The 16,901-nt window shown below is 31.0% G+C and overlaps 1 protein-coding gene across 3 annotated transcripts in view; it reads left to right on the plus strand.

Annotated features, from left to right (window-relative positions):
- The window catches only part of LOC114327302 (tudor domain-containing protein 7-like), a 192,937-nt gene that overhangs the window by 103,386 nt on the left and 72,650 nt on the right, over window positions 1-16,901 (plus strand). For all 3 annotated transcript variants that reach the window (XM_028275884.2, XM_028275907.2, XM_028275892.2), the window contains exons 6-7: window positions 593-730; window positions 5,503-5,689. In XM_028275884.2, coding sequence (XP_028131685.1) covers window positions 593-730; window positions 5,503-5,689 — 325 coding nt within the window. The remainder of the gene's footprint in view (window positions 1-592; window positions 731-5,502; window positions 5,690-16,901) is intronic.

Genomic DNA, 16,901 nt, shown 5'->3' on the forward strand with positions numbered 1-16,901 from the left:
ATATGAAAATTTATTTATTATTTTTTAGGTATATTTTGAACCATTTTAAACAAGAAGCCACATCTCGATAAAAGGTTCCTTATCGAAAAAATACTACGAGGCAAAAAAGATTTAAAAACACTGATATTTGAGGGGTTTAAAGGAACGAAACCCCCATAAAATTTTTATGTAAACATTAAAATAGAAGCCGCATCTCAATAAAAACTGGCTTATCGAAAAAATACTAAGAGACAAAAAAATGTTGTGTCTAACTAATGGTACCACAATAATAATTTAATTGAAACATACACAAAACTTTGGGGTAAGGGAACAAAACCCCATAAAATTTGTATAGGGTGTACAAATTTCACTCTTATTTTTAAAGTTTTTGATATATGAAAAAAATCAATTTTCATTTTGTAACTTCAGAGGGTTGTAACTTTTTTTGTGATCACTATTGTATATGGGTATGTGAGGTTCAATCAACCTACTTTTGATCACAGAAGCCGTGGTATAATTTATGACCAATCTTTTTGGGACACCCTGTGTACGTGATTTTTTTGGCTCTATTATATAGTAAGTAAACATAAAAAAATATTCATGTTTATTTCAGGTTCCCGAATTTGCGCTGACAAACAATCCAAAAGTAGACTTAACAAATTTCGTAGAATTATATAAACTTGGAAAAATAGAAGTGAGTACAAAATCAGTCAGTACAAAAAGACTGAATATGTACACTTGTAAGATTACGGTAAGTGCTTTTTAAATAGAACACCGTGTATATTTTCTCATATTTAGATTACCCCTCCCCTGATAATCCCTGTACTTACAATATGAAGTTTTACACTACCATGCAGGGTATTTAATGACCATTTGTATTTCATCGATGTCTCTACGGAATAAACACCCTGTATAGAAAGAATACATAATTAATTTTTTATTTTACATAATAAGGCATACAATATGTTGTAATTTTCAAATTAAGGTTAATAGAAATAATTGACGAATATTCGTGTAAAGAGTACAAAAGAAAATTATGTTTTCTTTTTTCATATTTTCTAAATGTACATACAATCCTATATTTTATTTTTTTTTAATATTTTCACTTATTCTCTTTCTTCATTTTTATGAAGCATTCCCTATACTTAAACCTAAACCTAGAAATAGTTTACGCCCGATTTCATAATAAAGTTAAAGGCTACTTTAAATTAAAGGAGGCTTTAAATAATTGATTATGTATTCATTAAAGCCTCCTTTAAGTTAAAGTCTCCTTTAACTTTATTATGAAATCGGGCAGTCACTGAATGTTTTCACCTCCGATTTCGTTGAACCTCCATTGATTTTCATGAAAATTGGTGAGTGGACAATACCCCAAGAAACAAAAGTGGCATGCTGCCAACTTGCGCTTTTACCCTGGGGGTGGATTGCACTTTTTCTGGGGGATGAAAATTATTTTATTAAAAATAACCCCATAAATCGATAGATTGTTATGTCTAGTTATTAAAATATATAAATTAATACTTTAAGGATCAAAGATTTTAATTTTTCGTGAAAAAATGCGTGTTTTAAAGCGGTTTTTCATAAATAACTTATACCCTATTCCACCAACATATGACTCTCTTGGATTATCTCCACAACGAATATTTTACTGAGAAACTGAGATTATTGTTTATTGGAATAATTATTAGAGCCATTTACTTTCGTACTTCTTATGTTGTACACTAAAATATTCGTTGTCGAGATAATCCAAGAGAGTTGTATATTTGTCGAATGACCCATACAATCTTATACGTTTTTACAAAAATGTTTTTGAAGTAAAACGCACCTCCGCTCAAGTAGTGTCACAACTCAAAAAAAATATAAACGGTTTTATTGCACCAACAGTTTAATAAAACTACAAAATCTTATCTCAAACAGTGTTTAGTACTTCAAGTATTTATCATTAGGTGACACAAGAGTCATTATATGATTAACCAAAATCAACGGTGCACCGAACTTAAACAGTGTCACATATCGACTTGTTCAAGGCATTTGTCCATCAAGATGTGTATAAAGCGTCGTTTGTCGAGTTAAGACGTGTGATTACTTTATTCAAAACAATCTGCTTATATGCTCAAGAAAAGTGACACATTTATCACTTATTTATCTTTCTTTTTGCAGTATTTTGTGTTTAACGTTGTTACTTGTATTTAAAGTTACATCATTAAAAAGTATAAGTTTTCGTTATTTTATCAGTATAGTGTCATAACTCAAAAAAAATATTTTTATAAATATTTTTAGCAGAATTAATACACTATTTTGTAGAGCTTCAAAAACCTTCGTAACTGATTGAAATAGTTATTATACTAATTTTAATAGTTTTTTAATCAAATCCGGAAAGGTTCTACCACAAACTTTATATGTCGTTTTCTTGATACTTTGCTTTTTTTTTTTTTGACTTATGACACTGTTTGAGCGGAGCATAGTCGTTCCAAATGTGGAAAACGTGGTCATGAACGTTTAAAAGCGTATATTGTTTATACACTTCGGAATTACTTTCGTACTTATGGCTTTTTGGCATCGCTGATTACGAATCTGACATTATTTTTTCTGAAAAACAAAATGGCAAATGAAAAATAATGTGGCCGAAAAACGCATATTTGTTTAAAATTTTATATTAAAAGGGACTTTTGAAATTGCTGATTACCAATACATTTTCTTTATCAAGTACAACATTCAAAACCTATTTTGTATGTACACTTCCCGTCATAAAAAACTGGTCCCCTTTTTTTCCCAATGTAAACCTGTGTTCAGGACACAATGGTTCGTGAATCACTTCGTTGTTGCCATTACAAATAACGGAATTGCATTAAATCTAAATAAAAAAAATAAAGTTCAAAAATGTATAAAGTTTTTAGATAGGTATTATTTTTAGCATCAAAAAACCGTATCTAATAAATTTAATAACCAGAGAGAGAGTTAAGTTCATCTTAAAAAATCCACTTATAACTGAAAAATTAAACGATTAAACATAATAAGAGCAATAGGTCCAGCCCTCGATGACTTATTTAACATTTAATTACTTAACATCAGTCAGATTTGACAACTTGGTCGAAGTAAATTTTTAACGATGCCACGTCAGTTAAGTAAGTGTCATAAAACGAGAATAATTTCTAAAATAGAAGATAGTTGGTCTGTCCGACAACTGGCTCAAGAGTTCAATAATATTTTCGTTGAACTGGCAACGATGCCCTAGAAATTAGAATGACACATTTGACAAGACCAACTTACACAACTTGAAAAACACGATTTTCGGTTATAAGAGTTGTACCAGTTTTTTATGACGCGAAGTGTACACCCACCCATACATACTCAACAATCGCCAGAATCATGTAATATGCGTCATTTCCCACTTTTGTATTCAAGCAACTGCCAGCAATGCATATGCAGTTATAGGCAGCTAAAACGAGGTGATTGTGTATCTTCCTACTATATATTTTAAGATTAATAAACATTAGTCGCAGAATTTTGTACTTTTTGAATGTATCTTTACAAAATTATGATTATTTCAAGTATATTTTCACTATGTATGCATTAACAAATTTAAGGCATTTATTGTAACTCAATTTTAAGTTAACTTACATCTTACATTACTACATACTTAAAAAAGAAGAATCTGCTTTACAGCGATAAAATTGATAAACTACAAAACGTTTTACAGCGTTTTCAATATACGTGTTCTTAATATACGCGTTCTTTTTCACTTTCTCTGCCGGCCAAAATAACCTAGGACATGGTTCACTTGTTCCTAAGCTATGAACCAAAATACATCCAGTCTGATCCTTATATGTACCTGCGTATTACTACTCTACGATAGTATGAGAAAATAACTGTAAACATGAAAAGCAATAGATAGGGACTTTTTTTCGCCCCATGACCAAGTTTTCAGCATTTGGAACCACTGTGCGGAGGTGCGAAAATTGAAGCTAATAAAAAATCGAATAAACTCCCTTCTTGAAAAACGTTCTAACATTAACTCGTGAGTTATAGGTAATTGAATGTATTTTTTTTTTCGGCGATTACTCAAATCTAGTTGTCCAGCTTAAGTAACGGGAAAACGGTGCATTTTATAAAATATCCTTACAAAACAGTTGTCAAATTACTCAGGAGTAACTACCAAACGAGCTCCAGAAGAAATTATAACGTCAAAATTAAGCAAATTATGATGAAAATAAGATGACCTTTTCGAAGTTTTAGGAAAAGGTGAAAAATAAAACATACTCCATTTCCAAAAAAATTAAAATTTGTAGTAATTCCTATAAAGCTTTCTTTACTTCAGTATAAGTAATGACCTCAAACATTTCGACCGGTTTAGAATGCATACTTTCGAATGATTTAAAAATATCTAAATTTTTAAAATTTTCGTATATTTCATTTTTTTATAACTCCATAAATACTCGATATACGGAAACAATGATAGTGAACGAAATTTGAGTTTTTGATTAGCAAATATTTGACTGGTTTTTTTATTTTGTTTTTTGTTTATTTTTGTTTTTTTTTATTTTATTTTGTAGGCTAAAAAATAACCGTGATTGGGCCTAAATTTTAATGCGAGAACCATATTATATCCTGGGCCTTTTAACCTTTAATTTCTAGAAAAATAATAGATTTAAAAGATTAAGTTTAATACGATTTTACAGCCATTGAAATTACCTTTCAAATGATTTTGGATAAACATTTTTTTGGAAAAATTTTTGGAGCATAAATTTTGATATCAAAACTTCTGGAGCTCATTTGATAGGTATTTCTGAGTACTTTGACAACTGTTTAGTACGCATATGTTGTAAAATGCATTGCTTTCCGGTTATTTAAGCTTGAATACTTAAAATTGAGTACCTACTCGCCGAAAAAAAATATACATTCAATTCGATGTTTTATTCACTTCAATTTTGGTAATGATATTTTTTTTTGTTAAAACTTAGTGTTATTGTTGTAGTTATTTATGAAAAACTAAAAAATTAAAATCTTTGCTCATTACTAACTCGAAAATAGTATTGATTTATTTTAATTACATACTTGATACAGTAGAACCCGCTTGTTAGAATACCTGTTATAGGAATATCCCGCTTTAAGGAATAGAAATTTGATCCCTCAAAATCTACTAATACTGATTTCTACTAATGATCGGTTATTAGAATATACCAGTTATAGGAACACTTTTGCTTGGCACGAAGGCTATTCTAATAAGCGGGTTCAACTGTATAACAAATTTTAATTAGAATTTGTCCTCGATTTATGGAGTTATTTTTAATACAATCATTTTCACCCCCGAGAAGCGGTGGCATCCACTCCCTGACACCATGCCACTTTTGTTTCTTGAGGTATTCTCCAACTACTCACCAATTTTCATGAAAATCGATAGATGTTCAACGAAATCGGAGGTAAAAACCTTCGGTGACTGTACTAATAGCCGTTTTGTTTTTTATTTCTTGTTACTAATCAGTTTTATACCACATTAATTCGTACATTTGGCGTACTTTTTAGATCGGCAGCCATAAGTTTAACAGCTACCCCGAAGAATTCCCTACTCGTGAGGCTGCAGAGTTATATTGTTATAAACAAGCCTTAGAAGAAATGACTGCCAGATACGGAAAAAGCAAAAGCTTATTTTTAGCGAACGATAACGACATTCTAAAACGAATTCCTGATATGCTCAAAAAACACAACAGTGGTAAGTATAAAGGTTCATCATCATCATCTGTGACCCCTGACAGGCCGTCGAGGGCCATGGTCGCCCGTTGGGGTTGCTAACCTCTAAAGTTTTTAATGATGTGGAGGCCAGCCACACGCATAACTCCTCAAAAAAATATACCCTGTTCGTGACACTTAACAGCTAGGGTGCTGAAGCGTTTTTTCGACAGGTAATACCTATAAGAACAAATTGTAACTATTTCCTGCATAGGATGTGGCGGCCATTTTTATTTATAAACAATTTAGTGTCAAAAAACGGCCTTTCTTCTTTTGTTTCAAATTAATGGAAAGCAGTGAGACTAATGCCCGATTTCAACAACGATATCTAAACAGTTGCCTTATTAAGTAATTCTTATAGATAGGAACTTCCTAAGTCAATACTTAAGAACAATAGCGTTTCACAACTAAAAGAACTGCTTATCTAGGAAATTGTTTCCTAGGTATTAATTCGGGTACGTTTGAACTATTTTTTGGATAAATAAAAAGAAGAATAAGATGACATTACCTTACTTTTTCGATTATTTGTCATTATTGTTTGTTTGCCAAGTTGGTTTCAGTTTTGTACTGTTATAGTTATTTTATTTAGCAGTTAGTTATTTGTGAATTAGGTTTGTTAAGTTTTTATGTTATTTGTATATGTACAGTGAAATTGAGGAAAAGAAAAGAGTTGTAAATTTCACAATGTCGAAAAATTAAAGTTAGTTGAATTGTCATTAATGAAATAATTTTAAAATAAATATGTTGAAAATTGCTTCTTTTATTATTAATTTTTAATGACACACTTTTAGTGATATCATGAATGGGTTTTTGAAACACAACACTAGTTTGTTAGGTAGTAGGTAGACTACATAATTTTGTCAATAGACCTGTAAAAAACTCACAAAGGATTTTCTATATTTTCCAACACATATTATATTAATAATTTAAAAGAAAATACAAAATTACAACTAATATACAGTTGGAAAAATGAAAGAATACCCATGAACGAACATATAAAACACGCTGTATTTTCTTGTCACCGTGTCACACAAAAAATTGGCCAGCGCAAGTACATGTAATAATTATTGTTACATGTACTTGCACTGGACAATTTTCTTTGTGACACTGTGACAGGACAGCATGTTTTATATGTTCGTTCATGGGTATTCTTTCATTTTTCCGACTGCACCTAATATTACAGAATAACAGAAAAATTAAGGTAAGAAGTAAATTATTGACAAACGTCACAAGTACATTAGTCAAAATTGTAAAAATATAACCTGACTGTCAACGATAAGTAATACCTAAAGTTTAGGGAGATCGAAAACCGTATCCTACCGTAAGGTAATGCTTAAGCGGTTTAGGCAATTCTTGTCATATGGTGAAATCCGTTTTAGAGTTAAGAAATACCTAAACCCACTTAGGTAATTCTTAAATATTTAGGTATCGTTGATGAAATCGGGCATTAGTGCTGTTTCACATTATAAGAATTTTGAACGTGCGAGGGTTTTCTCTTGCGGTAGTTTTGACGCACCTATCCTTTTCACACAATAAGAATTGAGTCGCACGAACATATATTTTGCTGTGTTGTTTGGTATATTATTTTTATTTACACTTTGTGGCTGACATGATACGATGTCTGATATGTATTATTACGATGTATCATTACAAATGGGTATTTTTTGTCCATACTTTTGTCCTAATGTACTGTAATGCGTATTTAATTCATTTGCAATTTCTATTTTGTCAGTTATTATTTCTTGTTTTTAATTAAAAGACTTAATTTGTTTTTATAATCGTTGTTCTACTAAGCTATTTGTGGGATCTTGGATTAGCTCATCTAATTAGCTCATACAATCTATGTAATAAACTATTCTAAATGGAAAATAAGCCACAATTGAACTAAAAAAATGATTTTATTAACGTTTCGACATCCGATTTGGGCGTCGAAACGTTAATAAAATTATTTTTTTAGTTAAAGTGTGGCTTATTTCCCATTTAGAATAGTTCATTATAAAAATTCCACAAGGAAACAGCTTCAGAACAACATTACAATCTATGTTTTTCATGTACAGAATTTAAAAAACCCTCTGTCATCCATTCATTTTTAAATGTTGTTCCCCTCGTTTTAAATGTTGTTTTTAGATAATTTCACACAAGACGTGACCGCTGCCCTACTCCAGTCTTCACCGAGTTGTTTACCCTATAAAACTAAATATAATTTCGTAGAATAAAAGGTATATATATTAAATCGAGCGAAATCAAATTATAGCGTTGTTTATTTAATCGTCGAAGAAAGAGAAATTGAAGGAACCGAATTAATTGGGTCCATCCTATTAACGCAAAAAGATACGATTTATATATTTTTATATTCACACATTGATGAAACATCCTCTATACTCAACGTTAATTGAAACTATGCAAAATAAAGTTTATTATAATATACTTAGCAGTTTTAATTACTGTTGTTATCAGTAGCATATAATTAATTTTGCTGTACTTATAAAATGTGTTTTTTTCTTTATCACCTAATTCGTCAAATTCACTGTGAAGTTCACGGCATACACCATTCCAAGCATTTCTCGTCAAGTTTCTATCTTTATACATTTCTATTGTTTTGTCTCAAAGAACAGGTCTCGCTTCAATTAATGTTATTAATATTTCACTATCGATCTGAGACATCATAATATAAAATATATGCACCTACTTCAAACAGCCACAAAGTGTAAATGAAAATAATGTATCAAACAACCAAAGAAACTACCTTCGTGCGACTGAACGACAGTATCATATGAAAGAATGTCGTCGTGCGTTCTATCCCTCGCACGTTTAAATTCTTATAATGTGAACAGTACTTATGGTTTTCTTAGGGCAGACATCTTCGAGAGAATGGAAAAAGCTTTTAAATGGCATATTACAAAGTTTATTACACTCATTTACTGTTAATATAATGTTCAAAAAAATTAATTTCGCAATAACTATTGTAAAAATAAGTGTACAGCTTTTAAATTTTGGTCAAATGAGAATTCTTTGGTGCTTAATATGTGACAAAAATTTCAAAGCGATTCATTCGTTTAAATTTTATTCAAATTGTTTATCCCAGAGAGCTTTTTTTGCAATAGCATAAGTCAAAAATAAATAATGTTAGAACCATTTTACAGGTGTCAAATGAAAGAGCATGAACTAAACTTTCAAAACGGTTTAAAAAAGTGAATAAAAAATGCGTTTATTAGTAATAAATAATTTATGCAAAAGTATCGTCAATTATTCCTTATAAACTTTTTGAATAACTTTTTTCAAAAAAATTATTTTTACCCTTTTTTAGGTATACAACTACCAAGTAATGTTATGTATGATAATTGATGAAAAATTGTAATAAATATATATAATTTATTATAGAAAAAAATAAAAAGTTTATAAGGAAAAATTGAACATACTTTTACATAATTATTTATTACTAATAAATGCATTTTTTTATTCACTTTTTTATTATAATTAATTATATAATAATAATTCATAATTATTCTCAATAAAAGCTGTAAATAATATTAAATTTTGCCTACTTTAAACGCTAAAGTGTGCCGTGCCTTGTGTCAGTTGGAAAAGAAACCCTCAAACTACTTCGTCATCATCTTTGTCTTCTATGACTCTTCATGAGCCTTTGCCTCGTTTACTATTGTCTTCCAGTGGATCCGATCTTGTGCTACTATTTCCTAGGGTCTCACCTCCATATTCTCCAGGTCTTCTCTGACTGCATCTTTCCACCTTTTTCTAGGCCGTCCCCCGGTCTTCTACCGTCTGGTTTTTCCTAAAACACATTGCTAATCAGTATGTCGTCATCACTACGTACCACGAGGCCTGTCCATTAGGGTGCATCGAAAAAATAAAAGTTGGAAATGTTATATCTAATAGCGTGAAAAAGTTGCTATGGGCCATTCCACGAACATACGCCTGTTTTGAATTACTTCGACAACGAATATTTTACTGTGCAACATAAGAAGTACGAAAGTAAATGGCGCTAATAATTATTCCAATAAACAAAAATGTAATTTGCAATTTACTTTCGTTCTTCTCATTTTGCACAGTAAAATATTCGTTGTCGAAGTAATCCAAAACAGGCGTATGTTCGTGGAATGGGGTATAGTGTTATTTTTCAGCATATTAGTATTTTTAATTTTTTGAAGTGAAAACTTCTTTAGGGACGTTGTGCACTTTCTTTGGATAGGGGAAAAAGCATTGAATTCGCGACCGTCATCGCTCATGCTATATATTATGTGTATGTATATATACATTGTGTAGACGTATTTAAATTTATAATAAATGTAAAACCTATTTTACGATGGGGAAAAAAGATTAATTTCGCGACCATCATAGCGACCGTCATCTCTTCGGCGAAATACATTTTGTATATATATATATATATATATATATACATCTTTATATCATACCTGAACCATCTGGAAAACCGTACAATCCTGAACCTCCTATATCTAGAGTATTTAGAGTTGCCCACGGTACGCTTATATTCATTAATTCTAGCGGGGAGTTCAAAAATGTATATATACAAAAGAAATGTTTAATATTTTTAAAGATATATAAATAGGGATTTTACATATTATTGACATAATCCTGATCCCCTTGTTATTTCAGTCAATTCTGAACCCAAACATATGTGTATATATACAAACCTGAGCCTAATAGATGTTGCCAGTTTTTAGTGAAATGGGATTCTTAGGGAATTTTTCGTATGGCTTCAGTAAGTAGTCAAAATAAAAATTAACAAAAGAAATGCAAGAATTATCTTTTACATATGCATAAGTTTACACCTTTTTGGATAGTTACAATTTATCTAGTAAATTATTTGTATTGTTCATTAAGTGAACAAATAGACAAACCCCTCTGTTTATTTATTTTCCGGAGAAGAATAAATTGAATAAAACTTAGTCTCTTATAATGGTGGTCCCTGGGATTGGGATCTCAGATTAAAAGAACACTCGCCTGTGGAGTAATGACAGCAGTAATTTATTTAATTAGTTTATTTTTCAAAATAATAAACATACAGGCTTTAAAAAATTGCAAATTATAATTATCTCAAAAAAACAAACTATTAAACTGATTGTAATAAAATATTATATATAAGAAATTAAAGCAACCTCTTTTATCAAACACAATGATAAACTTGTTGGCGTAAGTTTTGATTGTATCTCAACAACAACAAATGTTTAAAAATGCAAAAAAATTAAATACATAGTGGATTGCACAGTAACGTTACATAGTATTTAAAAATAATACCTAATATAAAACTCATTAGTTAAAAAAGGGTTTTAAACAGTAACAAACTTGTCGGCGAAGTTATCACATTACTGCAAAAGATCCGTCCCACATAATGAATATCATAAAGAAGGCGAACCCATCATAATATTGCAAAACGATATTATGTCCCACCGAATTAACAGCGATGGCAGCATCATATTACTATAAACTATACGTTCCAGGTTCCAGTTCTTATAATGAAATGAATGTCAAACATATGACGTACCTATGTTGACAGCAATTTATGCAGATTAACAAAAAAGGAATAAATCAGGAAAGTATTCGGTACAATAATTTATTATCAAAAGTAGGTACATTTGTACATTACTTGATTTTATTATTGATTATAGCTTAAGTAATGGCAATTTCAATTGCCTGCAAGCGTAAGAATAATGTGATACAGATCAAAAATAAAACAATAATGTCTTTCAAAATAGTGAAAAAAAAAATAAACATCAACTAAAAAATATTTGAAAAATAGTGTTTAATATTTAATGTTTTCCTTTATACATATATTATAAACGATAGCTTTGATACTTGTGCATTTTCTTTCTTTAAATACCTCGACACTCTAATAAGTTGATGCACTTCTACCTCAACGGGAGGCTTTCTGTTTTTAATATGGTCGGAAAAATATTCTGCGATAATGCTTTTTGTTGCTTTGTCCATGGTTGTCTCCTATCAATAAAGATTTTCTTTTTTAAGTGGCCCTTTTTTTTGGTGGTTCTTTATTATTATTTAAGTTAGCTGAAGTAGATGGAATCTGGTAATCGGCGTTTAGATTATCATCCAATATATATTTTCCATTTCTTCACCTTGCGCGTCAGAGAGAGGAGGTAAGTTAATGTCAATTTCGTCTAAAGTTTTACCTTTGTATTTTTCAGCTCCTTCCATCATTAAAAGTAAAAGTTTAGAAATTTTAGCAGTTTGATATATACTTTTTCAGACAAACGATAATAATTGCAATGCGTTTGTAATGTGTGTCCCATGAATTTGCTTAATTGCTCCTTATGATTATTGTAAAATTGGAGAAGTTGAGTAATGGTGGCCAAATGCTTTCGAAGTTTTGTTGCTGTTATACTCGCAGGTCTCTCCAACTGACATTTCTTGGCATATTTATGAATAATTTTAGTTCCATCAACAAATCCTCTTCCAGTGGTGTGAAATACAAAGTCACTTTCAATTACAAAGTTATTTCTACAGTGTAAAATATAATCGAAATGCATTTTCATTGATAGTGATAACAACATGGTTACTTCTCTTCCACGCTTACCTCTTATAACTAAACGACTGTAAGTTTTTAATAAACATTTTTCAGCTTGAGTTAAACATTTTTCGAATTCGGAGCATTTTCACCCCCTAAATTAATACATTTAAACGTTTGGATCTTTAGCTGAGCCATCTCTGCTGGTCTTCGTCTGTTAAGAAGAATGACTTGCGCATACAGTGTGTCTTTTAATGAATTATAAGTCTTAAAATCATACTCATCTGATTTCAATTTGTCAAATAATTCTTCTGCAGTTGTTTGCAAAAAAATGTTAAGTTTCTTGAGGTCGTTAGTAAGCGGCAGAAGTTCTTCCTTGTTCCATTTATTCTGATTGAAACTGGTACATGCTTGTGCAGAAATTTCATTGCACCATTGGGATTCTATAAGATTTTTTAATATTTTAAGGTCTTTTCTCTCATCGCTTGTGCCCTCAATCTGAACAAGATTAATATCTGCTAAGTCGCAAGATTTTTTTATAAGTGTCCCAAAATTTATGGCCAACGTTGGTGACTCATAATTTTCTGTTTCTGGATTATATTTTGCCAGTTTATTAACTCCAGAAATTATTAGTTGAAAATGCTTTAGGCGAAGAATACCTATAAGTTTCTTAATCTCTGGATTTTGTAGTCTTGCAAATTTTGCAATGCAAAGTGTAAGAGTTTTTCAAGTCTTCGCATATTCTTTCTTACCAAATCCATATTGCCTTTACTTTGACGGCCTTTTATGTACAAATATGTATACTGACAAATTAAGGGATTTTTTTTGGCAATAATATTTATGTCATCTGCGTGCATCCTGAAATTTTTTTTGATTTTAATAAATCGTCATGTTTAAGAAAATGGTGTAGAAACAAAGTAGTTTGTCCGTCGCTTTGGGACGTTTGTCTTCTATTATTATCCTTATCATAATTATTAGAAGGACAAATTTTGGTATGCCTAAGTAAACATTTTTTATTATAGTATCCCAAACAATACTTGCACGGTAAATATTTATCTGCACTTGACGACTTATCCGTAAGGTTTTTCCTTTAACAGGTCTTAACGCGGCGTCTGCCCGATTTCTGATAAAATTTCCCTTCCTTAGTTTGATAAAGCCAATCGTCTCTCTTTCAAATTAACTTTATGACATAATATTTTAACTACCTCAATTTCTTCTGAGTGCCATTTAGAAATATGTCTAGCAAAATGAGATTGTACATCCTTTTCGCAATAGAAGCAAAAATCCCTTGGATCTTTGTAATTTTTCCTCAACGTTTTTTCAACAAGTGGCTAAAAAAATGTACAATGAATCGAACACGTTAAAAGAAATAGGAAAGATTTAAGTAAAGTAACATTAAAAAAATAATCATAATTGATTTTAACTTATTAGACACAAAATCTTGTGACCAAGTTATTTCGTCATTTACGACTTGTCAGATAGGCTTTTTATACATGCAGCTGAGTTTGGTTTGTTTTGTTGGACACAAAAAACCGTCTTACGAGCCGTAAACGACAAAACAAACTTACCAGGGTATGTCATGTCTAATGGATTAAAATCAATTCTGCTTCTTTCCTTACGTTATAGGCTTTCTCACAGATTGTTAGTTGACAATTATTGGAGTTTAGGAAAACGTAAAGTACCAAATTGTTTTGGACGCCATATTATACTGCTTATATCGTAATTTAAAGCCATGGAATGGAGCCTCAATGTTAGGCATTTCTCGTAGAAATCGAATTACGAACAGGGAGATAAAACGGAGAAGAGGAGTGACGGATGCCATACTAAAGTGGAACTGGGCTGGACACATAGCTAGAATGTCGGATAACAGGTGGAGACAGCAAATAATACACTGGAGACCAATACAAGAAGCATATCGAAGTAGAGGTCGTCCGCCAACCAGATGGTCTGAAGAAATAAAACGGATCGACAAAAATTGGATGCAAACAGCACAAAACAGAAATGCATGGAAAATACTGAGGGAGACCTATATACAGCAGTGGATAGATCCGGGTTGAATGATGATGATGATCGTAATTTAATTGAGGTATTACCTTCTCTTCTAAAACAAGAGATGATATCCTTTTAGCTACAGAACTGCTGCTTGTCTGTTGCCCCTTTTCACTTTCCTTCTCCACTTGATGTTCACTTTTTTGTTTACTATCAAAATTTAAGAGTTTCTGTATTATTAGAGATTCGTCCTTCTCGCGCTTCTCTCTTTCAACCGGTTTTTCAAATGATATTGAAGAAACGTTATTCCCGTGATCCGTTCTATCAACCACTTCTTCAAGTATTAACGAATCGTTCTCACGCTGCTTGCTGTCAACCAATTCTTCACATATATGTGGATGGCTCTTTCTTAGTAGAATATTTAAATTTGAGAACTGCAAGAATAGTCTGGGCAGATTATCGAAGAATAAGCAATTTTTGGGAAAAGTTATTTATTAGCAATTTTATTGCTGGAATCGAATCTTATGATCCTATATATTAATAATATAGGTACGCAAAGTCCACAGACAGTGTGCTACTTTTCTATAAACAAAATGGCGCCCGAAAATCGTGTTTTTTCAATCTTTGCACTACAACTCCAAAGATTTTAACTTTACACCAAAAACACCCAAATAAAAATTCACCATAATGAAATTCTGCATAGAGACAGATTTTTCTCGATTTACTTCGACGAAATTTTTTTTCGGAAAATGCGGGTTTTTTTCAACAAAATTTTTAATTTCAACTAAAATTTTAGGTTAGTAATAATTTATCAATAAATAGATCTATCTACCAAAAGAGCTTTTACAGTTTAGCAACAATTAAATTGTTAATTAAAAATTTAGGGTCGCCATAATAACCACAATAATTATGATGCATAAGAATAACTATGATTTTTGTATAAAATGGCACTATACCTATCTAATGTACTTTACAGAATTGAAATTGGACTATTTGAGCGGCCTTAGGAATATTTTAAAATTATAAACCATTTTTTGCCTTATAAACAAATATAATATCTCGGAAAATATTAAATTAAATTAAATTATGAAAACGGTCTTGGAAATAAAGCGGCAGGGCGCTTCTTTTAAAAGAAAAACTGTTTAATTGCGATGATTGGTTCCTGAGATACAACCGGTCAAAGTTGAGTACGGCGAAGATATACATAATAGGATGGTAATTTTCGAACCTTTCTATTTCGGTTCTCTTTCTCCGCACAAATTTTCATATCGTCAAAAGACTCATAACATATATTATAATAATAAAAACTATCGGTATTACGAGTGAAAAATACAAAAAATACCAAAATTTCAATAAAACATCAGGTTGGAGAAAATGGAATGTCAACGTTCAAAATCGGTAAGTATACGTTAAAAAAAATTGTATTTTCTCGGCTTCCCATGGAGCAATTTCCTTTAATTTTTTTGTTCCCAATTTTGTTCCTTTGACATTAATAAATGTCAAAGTTCTTTTTGTTTTGTTAAATAAGATTTAAATTTTCTGTTATGTTTTGTCTAGAAATTTCAGGGCCGGCGATAACGGGCCTGCAACGGATGCACTGCAGGCGGGCGCCCCTGTTTGGGGGGGGGGGCGCCAGAATGAGCTTTTTTCTGCTTGTGTTTATTGTGTTATGCAAAATACTTAAATAGAAAAATTCATTTTTTAGATGTGGTTTAAATTCGTCATATTACCCTAATCTGTGTTTGTTTATTTTTGCATATCACACATGTAAAACATACAAAAATATGCAATGCCGCATATAATTCTTACTATTAGGTAGTATTGGTCAAAGATATCATATTTCAACCAAACAACTTTGCTCTAATGAGAATGCTTTGTTTATTTTCTTCAAATTCCTTGCAGGTTGTTAGTTTTGTATCAGCAGTTATGAGAGGAAATGAATGATTTCTAGTAAAATAAACAAGATTGCAATACTGTTTTTTGCTGCCTGTCTAATTTAATAAGTATTATGTACCTATTAATAGATACCAAGTTTAGTAATAATCCCATATAAAAACAATGTTTAAAATAAACATTTTACAAAAAATCTAGTTTAGAGCTCTTTAGATTTGGTATTATTTCATGTGATTATAATACAGAATAGTTTGTCAGTTGTACTCTGCAGTTAAAGAATCTAGTGTTGTAGGTATTCAATTAATATAAAATTATATTAATTTGTTAAGTACTCAGTGCTATTATTAAACTACGGGTTCACATTACTGCAGAAGCATAATCTTGAGGTTTTAAAGTTCTTATTTTTATTTAGTTAAAAATAACAGTGAATTCAAAAAATATCTGGGGTACAAATCGAAAAAGAAAAGCCGAAAAAGAAGAAATGACAAAAAAATCTTAGTTCTCTTAGCCAATTTCTTAAAAAAGTTAAAGTGAAGTTGTTTTGTCAGATGATGGGCCCAATAAAACTGTAACCGAACTTTATTTTCCGTGGATATTTGCGGATAGCGGGACACCAACTTTAGTCGGTGCCTCGTTGCCCGGAACACACATTTTTAGAAGATAAGTCCAAAATCAAGCCATTAATGGGGAGAAAAGCTCTTCTAGCTACCCCTAAAATCAGGTGGTATAACCACATAAAGTAATACACAGGATGTCCCATTACCCAGGACATCCAAGGTAACGTTCAGTACAAAGCCTCCTCGTTCGTTATGTA

Source organism: Diabrotica virgifera, chromosome 4 (assembly GCF_917563875.1).
Source record: "Diabrotica virgifera virgifera chromosome 4, PGI_DIABVI_V3a".
NCBI classification, from domain to species: Eukaryota; Metazoa; Arthropoda; class Insecta; order Coleoptera; family Chrysomelidae; genus Diabrotica; species Diabrotica virgifera.